Raw genomic sequence first — 21,635 nt, forward strand, 5'->3', positions numbered from 1 at the left:
CTTGCCTCACCAGCCATATGTCCCCATCAGAAATCTTAGCCCTGACCTTTAGCCAGTATAATCTCCATGCTCTGCTTCCTAACTAAACCTACTACAAACAAACCTCAGTTTTTCTGAGTTAAGAGTCACACCAGAAATAAACTATCAAAATAGGGTTTTTGGACTTATTTTAGACCTTATTGCTAAATCAACAATCCTGCTGTGAGCTGTATCCTCAGGTGATTTTAAAAGACAGAATTCCTTGGTTTCAGCAAAGCTGCGTTGCTCCCACGGCTGAGATTTTTGCCTGACTTCTCTGCATGCTCATTCTTTGTTGCAATTTATATGTTAATTTGTCATTATAGATCTTTCCATTTTTAAGCCACCTTACATTTAAAGGTTTGGTGTAAATGAATGCATTCAAACACTTTGCATTTCACACAGCCAATTTAGCAAATTGGAATTTATATCAGATTTGGAATAGGCCAAGCTAACACTTTATTCTTTTCTCAGTTCAAGCATTCTTACATGAAACATGTCCCTAAAAGTTTAGCAGAACCAAAGCTGGAGTCCAGTGATGTGATGCTTCAATAAATCTGTTTCTGTGTTTGCAGATATATTTGGTGTTTGGCCTGTAGATTTGATTACCTTGAAATATTAATTACAACCTAAGACCAGATTATTAACACAAGCAGTAAAATTAGGTGTGCAAGAAAGCTGTAACTGCAGAAGGAATTGAAGTCACATTCTGGCACTGGGTCAGGAGAATAAAGGGGGCAGTGGGCAGGGTTGGTTCAAAGTCTGAGGCACTGTGTGGACAGTGAGTTAAAAGTGGGATCTCTCAAACCCACCCCCACTGCTGCTCACACTGGCAGGTAGAAGCGAGCTTTATCTCTGTGTGTGTCCCAGGGCAGCAGTGATGTTGGGATGTGCCAGAGTGTGGCTCTTGTGCCATATGAGGCCCTCAAAGAATTCCTTGCTCTTGCAGCAGGGATAGCATAGTTGCTTGAATGAGCAGCAGGTCTGGACCTCCTGAACTGTGGGGTTCCTCAGCCCACTCTGGGGTGGAAAGATCCTTGGAGTGTGTGCACACAGCAGCACTGATAAGGAGTGTGTGCCTGGTGTGTCAGAGGTGGTGAGAGGAGCACATCACTAACAAGAATACCAGTTCTTTCTGTGTGTGTACATTGAATAAGTTAAGGGTGTGCTAAGAGGTGAAGTAGAGCAGAAAGCAACAAACCACATTAATGTCTAGTTTCTATAAGGTCAAACATGGACTTTTCACCTTCTCTGAGTAGTAAGTTTTGTACTTTAATAATTGTTTGAAATTAGTCATAGTAATTTGTTAGACAGAATTGTTGCACAGGTAAGAACTATAAACGTCTTCAGTGGATTTTGTATATTGGCAAAAAAAATTTCTGCCTAATCCTGTCATATGACAGCACAGACTCAGAGCTATTTTCCAATTTCAATGATAGATTTTGTCTATTTTTTCCCATTTCCCACACTAACTAACCAGGCAATTCTGTGTTCAGGAATGGCCAAGCGGCTGCCCCCGGGGTTCCCTGCAGGCCAGGCCAGCCAGAGCTTCCTGCAGGGCCAGGTGCCCTCCTCAGCTCCAGGAACGCCCGGGACCAGCGGAGCGCCGCAGCTGCCGGCCCAGAGCGTGCAGCACTCAGGTCTGACTGCAGGGGTCCCTGGCAGCTTGTGCCGCTCTCCATCTGTAACACCTGGTGCCTTTTCCTGTGTCACACGGGTCCCAAACCATGAAATTCCAGCAGCAGCACTCTGGGTGTAGTGCTGGATAGGAAAAAGAAAAGCATAAGGCTGCTCATGTTTCTCAAAATCTAATTATTATTGATGTGGATTGTGGGTCTGGGCTTCAGAAGCAGCTGTTGAGAAGTTGAATGGGAGGTAGCACTGAAATTTGGAGGCAAGGGGTAATAAAGATAACAACACAAAAGGAACTTCTTGTCCAGAAACAAAAAAGAGTGTAATTATCTTAGAAGCAGAATAGCAATATAATCTTGTTCTGCTTTGAAAAATTATTTATTACTTCCTTCAAAAAATTCTGATGTCTTCTTAAAGTGTGGAAATTAAATCTTTAATTCGCAAATGTCTCCCTCCATTTCACAACTCAATTATTAGTCTGGATTATGGATACCCTGATGATGTCATTTCATCAGTACTCTGTGTGCCTTTATTCTTTGACCCATTATAAAGCATCCTCAGGGTTTGAAGCTCATTTTGGTTATGAAGTACTCTGCTGAGTTAGGTGACATTATGGAATGTTATCAAACTTTGGTGCAGATAACAACTGAAATTAAGTTTCTGTTCTGTCCTCTGCAGTGGGATGCAGAAGTACCAGTCCAAGTGTTTATTTTGAGGTGTATGATGTTTTGTTTTGACAACTAACATGTATCTATAGCATCAAACGTTGCATCCCAGGACTGCAAATATATGAAATATGCCAGTTTATTGGTAAAGAGAGGAAAGCAGTGTTGGAGTACTAGACATTTAAAGTGTGAAAACTCTTGCACCACTCCCATTAGTTTCTTAGTGATATTTTCTTTTTATTTTCTTAAGGTGGCCAAGGATCTGGACCTCCTCAAACTCAGATGCAAGCAGCACATGGCCCACCAAATATGATGCAGACCAATCTAATGGGACTTCATGGAAATATGAACAACCAGCAGGCTGGTGCTAGTGGGGTGCCACAAGTTAACATGGGCAATATGCAGGGACAGCCTCAGCAAGGACCACAGTCCCAGCTTATGGGGATGCATCAGCAAATCGTGTCCTCTCAAGGACAGATGGTGAACATTCAGGCTCAGGGATCACTGAACCCTCAAAGCCAGATGATACTTTCTCGAACTCAGCTCATGCCACAAGGCCAAATGATGGTGACACCCCAAAACCAAAATCTGGGTCCCTCTCCCCAGAGGATGACCCCACCCAAACAGATGATTCCCCAGCAGGGACAGCAGATGATGTCCACACACAATCAGATGATGGGACCTCAGGGCCAGGTGTTGCTACAGCAAAACTCAATGATGGAGCAGATGATGACCACTCAGATGCAAGGGAATAAACAGCCTTTCAGTACTCAAAACCAGTCCAACGTGATGTCGGGGCCAGCTCAACTGATGAGAGGACCAACCCCAAACATGCAAGGAAACATGGTGCAGTTCACTGGGCAGATGATGGCACAGCAGGGCCCTGTGAATGGCAATCCTTCTCAGGTGATGGGAATTCAAGGGCAAGTTTTAAGACCCACTGGACCCAGTCCTCACATCTCTCAGCAACTTGGGGATACTGCGAGCACGACAAGCAGCGATGGCAACTTGACACAGATGTTACCTGAGGTTCCTGTGCAGCAGCCTAACATGGTGCCTTCTCACATGCAAGGAATGCAAGGAAACAGCAATGCTTCAGGGAGTCATTTCTCTGGCCATGGGCTGCCTTTCAGCACAGGGTTCAGTGGAACTCCCAATGGGAACCAGGTTTCCTGTGGGCAGAACCCTGTGTTTCCTGTCAATAAAGATGTGACGCTCACCAGCCCGCTCTTGGTTAACCTGCTCCAGAGCGATATCTCAGCAGGGCACTTTGGTGTGAACAACAAACAGAATAACCAGAATGCCAACAAGCCAAAGAAGAAGAAGCCTCCAAGGAAGAAGAAAAATAATCAACAGCTAGAGCAAACAACGTAGGTTTAATATTACAGTGTTTTTTATAAGGGGCATGAAGAAACTCCCACAGGCATCTTGTCAATATTTTATCAGCAAGTAATGGGTGAGAAAGGACTTGTATTTTATTCATGTTGTAGCAGTTTCTCTCAAGAGTTGGTCATTGGAATGTTTGTTCAAGATTAAAAACATGCAAATATCCAAACTCAGTTATAAACCCAATTCTACCAGCACTGTTCCTTACCTTTACTGGGTGAAGGAAGTTTAGCATGTGGCCCATGGTGCCACAGTCCTTGGAAGAGGAGGCTGCCTTTTTTTAAGCAGTCTTGACAGCCACAATCAAAGGGTGGGAAGTATGTTCAGAAGAACTAGAAGCCTTTATAAAACATGTGCAGGACACATTTTGGGGGTTTGTTTCTTCAATCATGTGCATATCCTGACACATTTCTGCCTGGAATTGAGCTGGACTTCTCTCTTAGTTGAAACTGCAGCTAGAATTTAGAGGAAAGAATGTGGTACTTTCTGGGTATGAGATTAACAATTTCAGGCAGTGCTGGTCTTCCTGGCCTAGCAGAGGTTAGGGAAAAAAAACCAACCCTACAGCTCTTGAGAGGGAGGAGGCCAGTGGAAAAGATTCAAAGATGATGAACGAATGTGTCTTTTTAGTGAAAATACAAGATGGCAGAATCTCTTCCTTCTTTGGCCAGCGTGTTCTTTCTTGGCCAGCTGTCCTGTAGACATTTGCCATTGACAGTTCACTGTCACCCAGCACAGGGTGGTAGCTGCTGCTGCTGTGCCATTGTTCAGCTCAAATGGTGAAGGCAGCTATGCTTTTTTAATTATCCTAATGCTGCAGATGAGCCCATGGGGCATTAACAGGAACCCACCTGATGGTACTTGGGGGGATTGTTTTCAATCAGGGAAAAATGAAAAAATTTGCATAGAAAATTATAACACAGAAATATTCAAATATCAGAATGAAATTCTTAGAACCAAACAAAAAGATGGCAATAGCATGTGAAGATCCTGGTGTGGCTCTGGTTCCATCAGTCTGGCCCCTTTGAATAATCATGTTTTTAACCTGAATTTTATGCTGCCTTTCCTAGGGACACCTGTTCAGTTCAGTGCAAAGAGAAGCTGGCATGAAGTACTAAGCAAAATGTTCAATATTTTAACTTTTCCCTTGGTTATTCAGTGTGTAGCCCCAGTCTGCATTTTGTGCAGTGTCAAGATTCCTTTGTGAAGGTGGAATTAATAATCTCATGGACATTTTAATTGTGGACTGAAAAACTCACACCATCTATAGCAAGTGATCTTTTGTGACAATCATTAGTTGGCTTAACTAGTACAAAAATAAAATGCAGAAATACTGTAAGGTAAAGCAAAGCATGCTAATTTAATAGGCCTTGGAACAAAGCTTTTCAAGGCTCTCCTATATAGTTGTACAGTCATGGCATGGCTTGTCAGGTCCTCACTGCTGCTGAGTGACCTCAGATTACAGCTGGAGGAGGACACAAGCTGTGGCCAGATGTGGAAACTTGAGTGAAGTAGCTTGGCCAGCACCAAGTGTGTGGCCAGTCTGCAGCTTTTGGGGTGACTTAGAAACCTAACACAGACACCACTTCCTCCAGTCCAAAGAGATCCAATAAAACACTGGTAAGCACTGCTGTAGCAAGTGCCTTGCTGTGGAAGTGACAGAGCTTCAGAGGGAGCAGATGAGTTGGCACCACCTTCTGAAAAAAAATCCATCCATCATTAAAGTAAACTCTTCTTATGATTTTGTTTTCATTGGTCTTCCTGATGAGCACCCAGCCTCAGTGTGGCCTGGGAATATCAATAAAAGTGTCTATAAACTCTTCCTCTGAGCTTGCAAAGCCTCACAAGACTATTTGCTTATTAAAGTTTTCTCAGTGGAAATCTCAATTACAGCTTTTCTGATGGGCTATGACAGCTCAATTCCAGCTCCTAAAAAAGATTTTGAATCAGATTTCGGTGATGTCAACAAAAAAACACGAATGTTGTTCTGATATGGGTGAGCATTTTGGTTCTACGTGGACTAAATCAATTCTCGTTCCTTGCAGAAGCGCTAAGAAGGGAGCTGTTCTTTCAAAAGTTCCTGAGTTTATTCTCCAGCACAAAGAGGGAGAGTGCAGTGAAAGCTGGCTGTAACACCTTCCTGCCTCCCTCACTCTCAGCTTCCCTCTCATTGTTGGGCAAGCTCAGCATTTTCCTGACTTGGAATTGGCAGGAATGAAATCCCATTTGGATCACTTTCTCTTGCATCAGAAGCAAATAGGATGCTTTTCATCTCAGCTTCCTCTCTGTCATTCTTCCTCAGAAATTTTACAATTCAGAGCAGCAAACCTTGTGTGGAAATGTAGTAATTTGATAAAGACGCTAAAAAGAAATAATTTTCAGAAATAATAACATAGTAACAGAAGTACAACTGGAAATACGGATTGCAGTCATGTTGGAATGTAAATAGGATAAGTGAGCTATTGAAAGAGTTTATTCAGCTGAGTCTGAAATAGTTTCAAGGGTTTGCATAATTGAGCAACTTTGCATTGGAATGAAACCCAGGACATTTTGGTTGTTTAAAAGTGTTTGCATCTGTGTGCTGAACCTGGAGACTGTGGGCAATGGGATGTAAACTGAGGAACAAGATGCTAGATGCAATGGGAATGTGGATAAAACAGGTTGGTTAATTCTATTAAATCCATGCACAAACAAGCAGTTGGTCCATGTTCCCCTGTGCACAGACCATGAGCATCCTGTGCACTGCTGGAACAGAAATAATCCACTGAGGGAGGGCACTGCCAGTGCTGCCATTCAGGCTGCAGTGTCCAGTGCAGGTGGTGGCAGCACTGCAGGACAGAGGCTTTTCCAGCCAGCTCGGAGGGTTTCCCTGGCAGAGCTGGGAAATGCCCTCACCCAGCAGCAAGGGAGAAACCTCTCTGCCCCCAGAGCTCCTGGACAGGGCTGGGGCTGCCACCCCTCTCATTTCAGCTTTGCTCTCCTCAGGACCCAGCTGCCACCTTCTTTGGTTTGGCTGGTTTGGGTTTTCCTGGAGCTCTCTCTGCTCTGATAAGGGATTTGTATCTGAAGGTTGCACTTCAGAGTGCAGCTGGTGGAGCAGAGGTGCTGCTGATGACAATCCAGACTGTACCAGGTATGCAGTTACTCTTAGATATTTTTCACATCTAGAGCAATAGAAAAGAAGAATAGATATGGAATATTTTGTCCCTCACACAAACATCTTGCTATTCATATTCTGGTTATTTTTTACACATGCCCAGTGAGCTTCAGCCTCATTTGAGATTCAGTTGATGTTTAAATTTTCCAGCAATGACAGAAGCAGACTTTCTTACCATAGCTGCTCTTTGCTGGCAAACCAAGCTCAGGTCTGTTCTGCCAGATTTGCACACAGCTCCATCTGGCAGGAGGTGTTTGCTAAGGATCCACTGTACACCAGTTCTGTTTTCTGGGTTAAACCTTTCTGTGCAGTGATGCTGTGTATCAGCTTTGAGCTGAACTTTAACTGTAGCATTTTTAATTTCCCACCATTGTAAATAAATAGCAAAATTGACAAATTTGAGATTGAATTGACAATTTTAGGTATTATTTCAGTTCATGTGGCTGGCACCTGCACCAAAGGCTGCAGCTCTTCTGGGTGGTTTTGCTGCCGGAATTTTTGTTCACTTGTGGCTGTTAATATAATGCTCTGGGCATATCTCTGCATTTTGCCAGTTTTCATCAAATTTATTGGTGGAGGCATGTAATCCTACAGCCCCTGTATTGGTGGTGTGCTGGATAAGGCACAGCAGTGCACTCCAGGTGCTTTCCTTGGCAGTACCTGCCCTCAGCAGCAGTGGCTGGAGCAGTTCTGTTTGCCCTATTTGCACCTTTCTTCTCTCTTGGTGTATGTTCTCTCCAGTTTTGACCCACAAGAATTCAGGCTTTTCCAGTCACATGCTGCTTTTTCAGTGTTGATTGGGTAGCTGATAGAACATTAGGGCAGGCCAGGGTGTCTCCATGGGTGTTTACAGCTCAGTGTCAGCTCTACAGATGCCAGAAACTGTTATTCTCAAGTAAATTGGAGTAGGATATATCTCCCCACCATTATGTATTTCCAATTCATATTTTGCTGAAAGTGTTACCTTTGTCCATGGCATTTCTGCATTATTCTGCCTCTCTTTATTGGCAGTGTACTTTTTTTGATGTCTTTAATTTTAGCTTAGAGCTTTTCCTGCACAGAACTTCCTGTAACCTTCATATATTCATGCAGATGATAAGCAGTTTAGTTCTTCTCCTCTCATCCCTCTTTATTTTACATCCTCTGGGCATATATATTGTTCACTATAGAAACTTGTGGTTTTTCTAAGTCTGCAAAAGCTGTCTTGATTTAGTTCAAGTATTGAGCATTGATTCTGGACAATTTTAAATTGTCTTAGAGAGTCTCCTGGAGCATCACATTCCTCAGGAGAAGGATTTGGGGGTGCTGATGGATGAGGAACTGAATGTGAGCCAGCAATGTGCCCTCACAGCCCAGATCCCCCCTGGGTCCTGGGCTGATCCCCAGTGTGGGGGATTCAGCAGGGCTGGGGGGATTCTGCCCCTCTGCCCCACTCAGGTGAGAGCCACCTGCAGAGCTGCCCCAGCCCTGGGGCACAAGGAGGACACTCCTGTGCACAGAGCCCAGAGGAGATCACAGAGATGCTCCCAGGACTGGAGCCAGGCTGGCAGAGCTGGGGATGCTCACCTGAAGGAGGCTCCAGGGACAGCTCAGAGCCCCTTGCAGGGCCTAAAGGGGCTCCAGGAGAGCTGGAGAGGGACTGGGGACAAGGGATGGAGGGACAGGACACAGGGAATGGCTCCCACTGCCAGAGGGCAGGGATGGATGGGAGATTGGGAGGAAATTCTTCCTGTGAGGGTGGGCAGGCCCTGGCACAGGGTGCCCAGAGCAGCTGTGGCTGCTCCATCCCTGGCAGTGTCCAAGGCCAGGCTGGACAGGGCTTGGAGCAGCCTGGGACAGTGGATGGGGATGGAATGAGATGGGCTTTAAGGTCCTTCCAACCCAGACTAGCATGTGATCATTAGAGAGCCCCAGCAGCACACAGCTCTGTGCTCTGGAGGGTGGCTGCAATGCCTGACATGTCAGTGCACTCATGCTGTGCTGTTATCAAGGGCCTTCGATACCCCGAGTCACTTCTGGGTGTAACACCGGAATAAAAGGTGCTAGCATTAAAATAAATTAAAAATGCATCTACCCATGGCACTTGCTTATCCCTATAGATGTCATAGGAAAGCCTGTTTAGTTTAGTTGAAATGTATGTAGCTCTATCTTTTGAAATTTCCATTGGCATTCTGTTAGTCCTAAAGCTCAGATTCACAGCAGAAATGAATGTTTAGGATCAACAGACCACCAGGCAACTTGTTTCCTTTTCAGTAGTACCTAAGGCAGTGGCTGTCCACAGACCTGGTGTGTGTGTTCCAGTCAGGCAAGTTACATCAGAGCCATTTCAGTGGGTCATTCCAGGCCTGTGGGGAGTGCTGGGAATCAATTACTGGAGGACTTAGTTATAGAAGCAGAAATCAAACACTTCTATAACTAACACTGATGTAGGGGCTGGCTCTTAATTGCAATTATTTTTCTTTCAGTTCTTCTGAATCACGTCCAGCTGGCCTGGAGGAGAGTGATCAGTCATCGATGTCTGGAGACCAAGGACTGAGTTTAGAGAAGCCAGGCCCTAAACTCTCTGATTTTGCAAGCAGGCCACCAGGTAGTAGGATTTTTCTGTGATTATCTGAATGTAATAACTATAGGAGAGTTTTAATGATCTTTGCAACAGTTCTATTTTATTTATGCTATCACACATTCAATTTCAAACATTTTTTCCTCCTAGTAAGTAATTGGTGCCATTGTTTAAGTGTTTTCTTTGGGTTAGCTCAAATTGAAGAGGTGGCCCCATTCTCATTTATCATCCTGCAGGTATCAAACTGAGTACTGCAGTGTTATTCAGCAGGAACATAACTGATAAAAATGTTATATTTCTAGCAGTAGCATAGACTGATGTCTTAAAAATTTAGCATTTACCAATAACTGATTTTTGAGGAGAAACAGTGGTTGTAGTTGGAATGATCCTTTGCATGTAGAGAGGATTAAATCTGAAGTCCACAATAGGATTTCTATTATAAAGCACAGGGAATTCTTAGCGTATTTTTGGCCAAGTAACACGTGGCAGATTCTACTTTATACTCCAGACAATGTCAGGTCTGTGGCAGGTGTGCTGGTGCATGATTCTTGGGGGCTGTCAAATTCTGAAGTTAGTTTGAAGGAGTAATAATGAGTGAAACCCCAACTTTGCATTTCCCAGTGAAAGGAAGCCCATGGGCAGTTGCAGACACTTGTCAGGTGGTGTGAACTTGGGTTAGTAGCTGATACAGCATACTAAGAGATCTCCAGTTAAATCTCATGCAAGTAATACATTAAGTAAAACTATTTTTATGAAATAAGTAAAATCTTTAGCTTTGTTTATAAAGCCTGTTTTGTTAATGTGGCTCTCATCCAAGATAAGCAGGCTCCATGCTGTACTTTCTATCCAATCCTGTTTGTTACAGAAATTGTGCTTCCTCTGGTGTTTGCTTGGTTTTAACCATGTGTCATCTGTTGCCTTAGGTTACCCATCCCAGCCAGTGGAGCAGAGGCCACTTCAGCAGATGCCCCCTCAGCTCATGGCACACACGCAGCAGCCTCAGCCCCAGCCCCAGCAGCAGCAGCAGCAGCAGCAGCCCCAGGCAGCCCCGCAGCAGGCCCAGGCTCCCCCCCAGACACCCCAGCATCAGCAGCAGATGATGATGATGCTGATGATGCAGCAGGATCCCAAATCAGTCAGGCTGCCTGTGCCCCAGGGGGTTCACCCGCCCCGGGGGCCCCTGAACCCGGATGCCCAGCGGATGCCAATGCAGCAGAGCGGGAACATGCCAGTGATGGTGAACCTCCAGGGGCCTGGGCCCGTGCCTCCCTCTCCTGACAAACAGAGGATGGCCCTGCCAGGCAACCCTCCTCTGGGAAACAATGCAAGAAAAATGGTATATCCAGATAACGTACAGAATCCTTCCAGCTCGCCCCTCAGAGAGGTGTCAGCAGTATCCTCTCTTCCAGAAGGAGGTGGAGCTGAGGGCCCTCCAACATCAGGAGCTCAGAATAATGTGACATCTCATTTAGTAGTTTCACAGAACCAGTTGATGATGACAGGACCCAAGCCTGGACCATCCCCACTTTCAGCTGCCCAAGGTGCAAGTCCCCAGCAGCAGTCTAGTTCTCTGTCTAGTGCTCTTACACACCATTTTCCAAATGTTGCTGCCCCATCACAAACATCAAGGCCTAAAACCCCAAACAGAGCGAGCCCACGGCCATATTACCCTCAGACTCCCAATAACCGTCCCCCCAGCACAGAGCCCTCAGAAATCAGCCTGTCTCCAGAGAGGCTCAATGCCTCTATTGCTGGTCTGTTCCCTCCCCAGATCAATATTCCTTTACCTCCCAGGCCTAATCTCAATAGAGGATTTGATCAGCAGGGTCTGAATCCCACTACTTTAAAGGCCATTGGGCAAGCCCCATCAAATCTCACAATTAACAATCAGTCCAGTTTTACTGCCTCACAGTCACACAAGCTGGAAGGTGTGGTCATGAATTCGGGCAAACAAACCAACGCTGGAGGAACAAAGAGAGCAAGCCCGAGCAATAGTCGAAGGTCCAGTCCAGGATCCAGCAGGAAAACTACACCAAGCCCTGGCAGACAGAATTCAAAAGCAGCTAAATTATCATTGACAACTCAGCAGAGTCCATCTCTCTTGCAGAACATGGAACTACAGAGAAATATGATGGCTAGTCCCTCTTCTTTGCCAACACCCGTGACCACAAGTTTTCAAAATAACTCCATGCTAAGTAACCAGAATCCCCCAGTTTCTGTACCTGCTGTGACTGGCATTCCTGAAGACAAGGAGAGCCTTAGTGTGCCTCAAGAGACTGAGAGTCAAAGTGCACAAGGTGCCCTAGGTAGCAAGGACCAGCCCAGTATGGAATTGAAAGGTGTCCCTGCTCCAGAAATGAAAGCGCCGGCTCCTGAGGAACAGGCAAAAAAAGATGGGCAAGCCTTAGACAGCAGTAAGCTTCCAGTCATGGAGGAAAGTAAAGCCATGGTATCTCCAGCCATGAGGGAGGCACCAACTTCTCTAAGTCAACTTCTTGACAATTCTGGAGCTCCTAATGTGACCATTAAGCCTCCTGGGCTGACTAGTCTTGAGATGGCACCAATAGTCCCCACTGGTGAGGATCTAAAGAAGATAGCTGTCATTCCTCCACTGCAGGATTCATCCTTGAGCAAGGAGCCATCTAATTCACTTAGCCTGCCTCAAAATAATGAGCCCTGTCCAAATCCAGGGCCCCAGGAACTGGGAGAAGTAAGTGCAAGTGTGGCACAGAGTGTTCCTCCAGTCGTGCAGAGGCCTGTTAGCTCTTCTATTTCAGGTCCTTTACCTCCCAACCAGATAACAGTTTTTGTGACTTCCAACCCTATTACATCTGCTGCTAACACATCAGCTCCATTGCCATCCCACTTGCAATCTGCATTAGTGTCCACTGTTGTCACCATGCCCAACGTGGGGAGCAAAATGATGGTGTCCGAGGGACAGTCGGCGCCTCAGTCCAGCGCCCGGCCGCAGTTCATCACCCCTGTGTTTATAAACTCATCCTCCATCATCCAGGTGATGAAGGGCTCTCAGTCCAGCACCATTCCAGCAGCCCCCATGACATCTAACTCGAGTCTGATGCCTCAGTCGGTGGCAGTTGTTGGTCCTTTGCATATCCCACAGAATATCAAGTTTTCCTCGGGGCCCACTCCTCCCAGCACCTCCTCCAGCAGTCCTGTGTCCAGTATTCCCACCAGCAGGTCACTCGTTCTGAACCCCTTGGCATCTCCTGTCCAGCTGCCTTCTTCCACTCCTGCTCCTTCCAGTGCTCCGTCCCAGCTCCCTGCTCAGCAGGCCAAGGACTCGGGCCCGGAGGAGGCTCCCCCAGGGGCAGGGGTGGGTGAGCAGGGCCCTGTGCCCGCAGCCCAGCCCGGACCTGTCGTTTCCTCCCTGCTCACGGGCAGCCCGGGCTCTGGGAATAGGCGCAGTCCTGTTTCATCCACCAAGGGCAAGGGAAAGGTAGACAAGATCGGCCAGCTCCTGCTGACTAAAGCGTGCAAGAAGGTCACTGGCTCCCTGGAGAAGGGGGAAGAGCAGTACGCTTTGGATGGAGAAACAGAAGGTCAGGGACTGGAAACGCCGGTCCCGAACAGTTTGGGAGCAGAGCAAGCCCCAGCAGAAGTCGATAACAAAATCGGGACCCCTCCAGCAGGCAGCGGAACCAAGCCGAGCACTTCTGGGCCCAGCCCCTCCAGCCTCAGCCCCGCGGCCGCCGCTCCCTCCTGCGCGTCCCCGGGCGCGCCCCCGAGCGCTCCCGGCCCCGGCGCGCTCCCGGCCGCCCCCGCTCCGGCCGGAGCGCCCCCGGCAGCCCCGGAGCCCGCGGGGCCCGGTGCCAACAGCGGCAGCCCCAGCGGGGGCCCGGAGCCCAGCGGCGGCGCCGCGGCCGAGGAGAAATCCGCAGCACCCCCGGAGCTGCTGCCGAGCGCAGGTGAGTGCGGGAATGGGAGGGAACGAAGGGCTGCGGGACATCCCGGGGGCTGGGGGACATTCCAGGGGCTGCGGGACATCCCGGGGGCTGCGGGACATCCCAAAGGCTGCGGGACATCCCAAAGGCTGCGGGACATCCCGGGGGGTGTGAGACATCCCAAAGGCTGTGGGACATCCCGGGGGCTGCGGGACGTCCCAAAGGCTGCGGGACATCCCAAAGGCTGCGGGCCCAGGGCTGGTCCCCCAGAGCTGCAGCCCAGGCTGGCAGCTCTCTAACAGCTGAGTGATACACAGGCTTGTGTCCACCAAGATTCGAGTTCCAGATGGTTTTTCTCACTTTCCATTTACTGCTCCACTGGGGTATTTGTCATGAGCGTATGATTCTGTAACTTCATGTAACTGTTGGGAGCGAGGAGCAAAAGTGGGTGTATCAGTAATGACAAATACTTAGGGTCCCTTTTATCCTGGTAGATACACTGGTATTCTGCTTTAGTCTTGCCACAGACTTTTGATTTTGTAAATTATTTCAATTTATTGAATTAATTATGATAGTTTGAATTAATAATACTATTTTCCTGTCTGAATAACCTTCATCCTCTAGGGAAATTTCTGAATAACATCCAGAACAGAAGAAAAAAAAAAAACAACCCACACCAAATCCCCTTTTGTCTAGGGAAAAACTTAAATGCTCATTTTGGAGAAATTAATGAAAACGTTTACTGCCTTCAGTTTGAAAACATAAAATACCTTTACATCTCAGCCTTGCTATTCTAATTTGTGCATCTGGCAGACTTTATACATTACATTGATGCTATTTCTTGATGCTATTTTTAATTTATTGAATATGGTGTCAACATAAACCTATCACTCTTGAAGTGAGCTGTGTGAGTGTTGTGCTTTACAACATGAATTGGACACAGAAGATAAAATCATGGATGATAAAATCCACAGAAGTCAGGGGAACTGAACACTTCAGCCTCAGTGTGACTTTCCCCATGGCTGTTGGATGTTGTAGCTGCATGGCACTGGAAAGTGGAAGCTTCCTTTGAGCTCCACAGAAGGAATTCTGGCTTTCTAGGAAGTGATAGTCTTTATTTAAGCAGGAATGTTACACTTCTTGTCTTCCTGTTCTCTGTAAGTTCACTGTCACATTGAAGACTAGAAAGCAAAGTCAGCTGGGAGAGAGAGCATTTTGTACCAGCCTGATCACACAACAGGAACTCCTTTACTCCCTTTGACAATAATGTTTTTCCTTCCACTTTTATTCTAGCATCCTCTCAACATTTAACACAGAAAAAAAGTTCAGTTGCCACAGCAGAAAGTACTGTTCAAAGAACAGGTAAATCTTCCTTTGGAAAAGCAGAATGAGGTGAACTAAATCCTTTATGAAAATGTATTTGTTTGAATGCATATTCAGTGGTCACTAACACATTGGGTATTTTGGGGGTTGGGGAGGGGTTTTTATTATTAGTTGTGCTTTTGGGATTGTTTTACTTTGCTAATTACATTGTGCTTTGGAAGTCTCCAAAGCCTTGTGGGAGATTCAGGATGGGGTCAAGTAAAAGATGAAAAAATCCCCAAGTTTTAGATATTTATGTTAATGTTTTAGATATTTAGTGTTAAATTGGAGGGACTGGATTTGTAAGAGTACATACATGGAAGTTCTATGCTGAGCTAATAAGAAAGGTCTTTCTTTCATTGTACCCTTCTGAATGTAGAAATATGTTCATGCTCTGCTGGGACTGTGTTTTAGAATGGTAATCCTTCATTTTTGTGTTCAACTCTTAATGCCCTCCCAGCAGTGTTTCAGGATGGAGCCCTGGCAGATGACTTTATGCTGTTCCCATTTATTATCATGGTGTTTCACCATCAGTTCTGGGGTGTTTTAAAAAAGTAATTCCCAGGCTGAGCAGAGAAAACAGATAGATGTGGGCTTACTTATGGGAATTGCCACTCTCCATCTATTTTCTATCTCTAGTCAGATTGGAAATGGGATTTTCAGGAAGTAAAAATTGTACAAAATGGTTTTCTTTGAATTTCCACTAAGACAAAGGTGGTCATACACCCTTGTTTTTTCACACCTGACTCATTGCCCTGTGCTGCTGTGACTGTGCTGGGGGTTCCTGCTGGGGAAAGCACTGATGCTATCCATTGTTTGCTATTGGATTATCACCCAGTTTAAATTTTGGGTGAGAAGAAAAAAACTCCTTTCACTGCTCAGTCTCTTCTTCCTTAGTCCCCAAGATGTCTGTTTTTCTCAGACAGTGCTATGTCCCTTTACCCTGGAGAGGCTGGTGTTCCACCACTGCAAATTCATCCTAGGAGGACAAACATTGCCCATTCTCTTGCTTTTTTAATGCCTCTATTCATGATGCACACTCTGGCAAACTGGGAGCTAAATTGCTGTCAAAGGCAAAGCCCCAGTTTGTGCCACTGGCCCCAGGTTTGGTGGGGAAATGGAGCTGGGCAGGGAGACAAAGCACAGGGGGCTCCTCCCTGACACTGCAGTGCTAATCCCTGAATCTCTGGCAGTTCCTCATGAGGGGGCCTGTGTTTAGCTACAGGTCTTCCCTCTCAACAAAGGATATGGTGGATATGGAGAGAATTAAAAGACAGACAGTAAAAAGACTTGACATTTTATGTGCTGAAAAGGAGAGCTGTTTACTGAGGTGAAGACTCCAAAGGAAACCTGACCTGTATGTACAAAATCACTGAGAGAGAGAGAGAAAACAAGTCAGACTTCTCTTTGCATCATCCCCACTGAGATATTTTCCAATTCTGTGCAAGTGCAATTGGGCTTCAGAAATTTGTCATTAGAAGATATTGCTGTGAGAGACAGTTGAGTTAAGGCAAATTTTTACATGCACAATAGAGCCAGATGGGTATTTTTAAGGGTACTTTTTAAAAAATAAATAAAACCTAGAAGGTTTAGTAGAAATAAACTGTCTAAAATGGAAGTTTAAGAAGGGAGAAGAGTGTAGCCAAGGAGTTTCTCTACACTTTTCTTCTGCAGGGCTTCAATTTTCCCCTGCCTTAGCTGACTGCAGTGTCCTGGAGGCTGTAAACAGACCAAGCACTTGGCCAATGCGGTATTTTAACTTGCTTTGCTTTGAGAGAAGCTTATCCTTGAGATCTAATATGTGATAGAAAAATGTGAGCTAGTCATGCCTTGTCAGCAGGTATGTACCTCTACAGCAGACTTTAAAATTATCTTTTTCTTTTGTAGAACTTGAGACAAATGCTGCAGTAGTTGCTGGTCAAAGGTAAGGAGATAGTTTGTAGATTCAGAGTAGATATAGCTTTCGTGGGAGGAGGTCCCTTTCTCTTTGCTTAATTGCTCAACCTCTGCTACTACTTTTCATTTTCTTGGCCATATCCTTTCTTTCCTGCTAAGAAATCAGGCCAGTTGAATATTCCAAACCATTGCTGAAATGCAATGAATGTAAGGTAACCTTTTCCTGAGTCTGTGCTTTGGGCAATGTTTCCTCTCATCCTTTCAGGCCTGGATGTTTCATGTGCAGCTTAGCTGTCGTGTGAATTTTTGTTTTCTGCAAGGAAGTCTTTCAAAAGTTTGTTCTTCTGCCTTGAGAATTGTTTTTAACAGTTTTCCTCTATTTGCTTGTTAACACTGCCAAAACTTGATAAGAAAGTCAGTAGAAACTTCAGATTGTCCTGGTTAAGACATTTGGTAATTAAAAGATATTTCAAATGGTTGTGTTCTGTCAGAAGAAAATACAGTTTCCAAGAGCTGCTTGGAAGATTCCAAACACCCCAGGCGCTCACTCAGGTGGCAGTGGGAGCCCCTGGGGAGGATTTTGGCTGGTGGTGCTGGCACAGCTGGCCAGGTTATGGACACTGCCCTCATGGGTGGAGTGACCCCCAGGCTGGGCCCCTTATGGGGTCCCTCAGGAGATGGGGCAGTGCCTTCCTTTGACATTCCCTCAGATCAGGAATGGCTCTGCATGGAATATTTAACCCTACTTATCTTCATTTGGACTGGCATCTTTCAAAGACAAGCTGAAATTTCACAGTGAGTTTTCTTCAGGGTAGAATTTTTCTGAAAAGCTGAAGGTGGGACATTGGCAGCTGAGTAGATTCTCCAAATGAAGTGTCCCTGTGTGACACCCAGCACATCAGATTACCACAAAGGCATTTTCAGGGTTTTTCTGATTGATGTTTTTCTGAGCAAACTGGAAAAGAAGGAAAGTTTGCAGGCAAACTGGGTCTGGTGATGGCTGATACAGTGGACAGCTTGGGGTATGTTGAACCATACAGGACAACTCTTGAGAGAATCACAGATGGTTTGGATGGCAAGGGACCTTAAAACTTACCTCCATGCCATGGGCTGGGTCATCTTCCAGTATCCCAGTTGCTCCAAACCCAGTCCAGTCTGGCCTTGGACACATCCAGGGATGGAAAAACCTTCTCTGGGCAACCCGTGCCAATTTCTCCCTAATAGCTAATCTAAACCTATTCTCATTTAAAGCCTTTAAAAATCTTTAAAACCTTAGGGGAACCTTGCAACCCATAAACCACTAGAAATATTTTCACTTGGAGTAATTTGATTTCCTCCTATAAAAGGAGGGAAGTGATGTGCTGGTTCCTATGAGACAATCCCAGCTCTGGATTTAGTTACTAGAACCTGTAAAAGTTACCTGTACTAACTGAACTCTGGGTGCTGATGCCTGTTTGCTTCACTCTGGGGAGCACCCACCTGTTTGGGGGATCCACTTTGTAGATGGCCCATTATGCTCCATTTTAGGGAAATAGATTTCAGTATTTTGTATCTGAGATAATCTACAATCTATAATCTCCTCTGCTGTGTGTCTTTCCTTGAGTATGTTTGTCTCTCCTTCCATTGAGAAACTGTTTTATTTCAGGTTTCTGTTACTTTACCCTAAAGTTTGTGTGGTTTTAGTCCTTCCCTCAAAGCAGGACTTGTCTGAAGGGTGGCACTGCAGTGAGACCTCTGTCACACACAGGTCACCCTGTGCTGTGTCTTCAGTCTCTGATTCAAGCATTTCCTGAAATCCTGCAAGTTGTCACCCAAAGGGCCTGAAATGAGCTTTCTTCTTTTCCATTATCAGCAGATTATTTTATTTAGTTAATTACTTGCCTTTGAATTCACACAAGAGAAGTTTAATTTAAACTCCTGGAACTGCTTAGTCACCAGAAATTGTCTGGCAAGAACGCATTGAGAAGAAAACACCCAAAACTCAGTATGAGTTTACAGGGCTAAGAGAGATAAAATAAAAGAAGGATTTAATTACAAAATGTAGCACTCCCTTTATTGTCTCAGTAGTAAGAAACAGATTTCCACAGTACCTAAAGTTATTATTTTATAGCAAAAAAAGCTTTTTGATACAAAAAAAAAAAAAACCAACAAATTTTGACTTCAAGCTTTAAAACCTAAAGAAAATTTTTAAAAAACTTTTTTTTTAATATGTGAAGAAATCACTTGGATCAATGGAGTAAGTTTTTTTAGCAAACCCAAAAGTTGACATACTCCCTGGAGAGTTCTTAATTCCTCCTGATGTTCATCTGCAATTTCAGCTCTGCACCCCCATTCTGCAGCAGTCTCTAATGTAACCTGTTTGCTTTTCCTAGACTTCAGTAATGGTGACACCTGTGGAAAACAGAGCAGACAATTTATAATGCATCTAATTTCTTGGTCTTCTTATGTTGAAAATATTCTCTTTGAGGACTTCTCAATTCTGTATCCTCTGATAATTTTTGATAGAAATGGACTGTACTCTGGCTTACTCAGGTCATTCTTCATCTGATAGAGCTCCTGGTATCTCTAGCATTTCGTGTCTCCAGTGCTAATAGTCCGGAACTGGCACCCGTGTCGGGCCATCCTCCAGCTTGTCTGACTTGCATAGAAAAACATAATTCTTCTCACACTTCATCAGAAATATTTTGTCCCACTTTATTAGTAATGAGACAAAAGAGAATTGTGAAAAGTCTAAAACTCCAAGTAGAAGAAATTCAAGAACAGAGGATTCTGCCGCTTCACAGGAATCTGTAGAGAACGGGCAGCGCAAGCGATCCTCGCGACCCGCGTCGGCGTCCGGCACAGCTAAAGGTAACATGCTCAGCCCCCCTTCCTGGGGAGGGGGCAGCTCCTGACCTGCTTCCCCAGCCTTTGCCCTGGCAGTAGCTGCCTCCTAACGCTGGTTTGCAGCTCGTGCACCCTGGGTGCTTTATCTCTAGTTTCAAGGATTTAGCCACAGGTTGGTGTTGAAGCGTTTCCCGACGTCTGCACTGGCAGTAAATGCTCTGTGAATTCCTCTTTGGTACATCTGTGCAACTTGTTTTCTGCAGCACTCAGCACCGTAGTGTTCAGCACCTTGCCTAGTTGAATTCTCTTTGCAGAAATGTGTTGCTGTTGGAAGGACTGTGCTGAGATCAAAAAGTGACATTTTCCTTTTCCTGAAGCCTGAAAGTCTTCCCAAGTGCACGGTCAGTTCTTGCCAAGTCAAATGCCATGGTTCAGGCACGCTCCAGAGGCTGCTGAGGTGGCAGCCAGGAGCATCAGGGAGTGCTGTGTGCTAGCACAGAGCCTCAGCTCTGCTTCACAACAACATCTGAACTCCTGAAGTTATTAACCCATGGCATTAGCAGGTGCTGACAAACCTTACTCCTATCCAGGTTACAGTCTTTAACAATTATGCAGCATTTGTGTGATATGCACGGCCCAGTGCCAGGCTGAAGCTAATTCTGTCAGCTTCTTGTGTTTAAGGGTCAGAAAAATGCTGATGGACCAAAGTTATACAAGAGAGTAGACAGAGACCGTCAAGAGGCAACACTCGACCGCTATTTTAAAGATAATATCCAGAACAAAGAGGTACTGATATAAAATGATTATAAAAGGAAGTCAAGTTGAATTCAGCCACCATTTCCATACTGGAGGTACTGAAGTGTGATGCTAAGAATATTGTGTTGTCAGAGTTTCAGAGAAGCATTCCAGCTTTATGTCATTGTGCAATGACTCCCAAAGATTACACAGGGGACCTATATGTTCTGCACTTTTGTGACTGCTGAATTTAATTATATTTACTTCTTGTGGCAGGACTGTGCAGAAGAATTTGAGTCTGTATTGTAAAAATAAATTCTCTTTCATGATTGTGAAAAAAGTTTGAAAAATGTGAAGCCAGTGTAAAATCCCTGCCTGCATTTGAGGGGATCTGGAGCGTGTGACCTGCCCTACACGCTGAACTGGGTAAACCTAAAGATGACAACCAGTGACACTTCAAATTCTGAAAATGTGGGAACAGGAAAGTGCATCAAATTCAAATAATACCAAAACTCTCACAGGGGTTTGTGCTGACTGTGTAATTCATTTACCTCTGTAAATAAAACCTTGGTTTTTAACTGGTGCATCTGAAGCTGCCACAGTGCCCAAAGGCTTTGCTGGACACTTGTGTGCAGCCTGCAGGGGACACCTGGCTGTGCTGCCTTACCTGTGAGCACACAGCTGCTCCTGAGCTGTGGAGAATGAGCCAAACCAGGTGCTCTGGACAAGCTGCACATTAGTGAGGTGGCTGCAGGAGTGTCACCTGCTTTGTCACCTGTGCCTGCTCTGTTGTACATTTTTGTTAGTGAATCAGAGCTTAATTATTCTGGTTTGGTTGCTCCTGCCCTCGTTATGTTATCTGTGTCCTGAGAAACCCCCTAACCCATGGTAAAAGGAATGTGGGGCTGGGAGGAGCTATCTCTCGAGATAGAGGCTGTTTAAAGTCAGCATTAGGAAAAAGAAATCAGCAGGGAGAGAGAAGCAGACTTTGACCAGCTGGAGTAGGAGCTTGGTTGCTCAGCCTGGGGAAGGAGGAGGCAGAAGGGTCACTGTGAGAGGAGAGGACACCCAGGGAGGGTCAGCCCTGGCCCTGTGTCCAGCACAGGGTTGGAGCTGCTGGTGATGCTCCCAAGGGGCTGAGACAGGGCTGAGTGCTGCTGGCAGCTCCTGCTCCCAAACACAGAGCCCTGAGCAGCACCGAGGGTGGCACAACTGCTGCTGAGGCTGCTCCAGAGCCACTCCTGCTGCTTGGGGGGCTCCAGGCTGCAGTCCAGCCTGCTGAGATGTTTCACTTCTGAAAATTGGTACTGTACTGGAGTTTTCCCTTTTTGGAGTACTTTTCCAGCAAGGGCTGCTGTTAGCATTTACTGTACCTTTGGGTTTGTTAAATTTTGAAATGTTGATGTTTTTTTCTAATTCCACATGTAACAGCTGTGGAGTTGTACTGCTGCTATTCTAATTTTAGATGGGCTTGGAAATTTTTTTCCCTTTTGATT

The 21,635-nt window shown here is 45.5% G+C and overlaps 1 protein-coding gene across 1 annotated transcript in view; it reads left to right on the forward strand.

The window, feature by feature from the left end:
* Nucleotides 1-21,635, forward strand: part of NCOA6 (nuclear receptor coactivator 6) — a 36,848-nt gene that overhangs the window by 14,037 nt on the left and 1,176 nt on the right. Inside the window, exons 8-14 of the mRNA XM_059480755.1 lie at nt 1,515-1,658; nt 2,566-3,685; nt 9,324-9,445; nt 10,342-13,344; nt 14,614-14,682; nt 16,570-16,606; nt 19,280-19,428. Of these exons, the coding sequence (XP_059336738.1) occupies nt 1,515-1,658; nt 2,566-3,685; nt 9,324-9,445; nt 10,342-13,344; nt 14,614-14,682; nt 16,570-16,606; nt 19,280-19,428 (4,644 nt within the window). The remainder of the gene's footprint in view (nt 1-1,514; nt 1,659-2,565; nt 3,686-9,323; nt 9,446-10,341; nt 13,345-14,613; nt 14,683-16,569; nt 16,607-19,279; nt 19,429-21,635) is intronic.

Source organism: Ammospiza nelsoni, chromosome 12, assembly GCF_027579445.1.
Source record: "Ammospiza nelsoni isolate bAmmNel1 chromosome 12, bAmmNel1.pri, whole genome shotgun sequence".
Lineage (NCBI taxonomy): Eukaryota > Metazoa > Chordata > Aves > Passeriformes > Passerellidae > Ammospiza > Ammospiza nelsoni.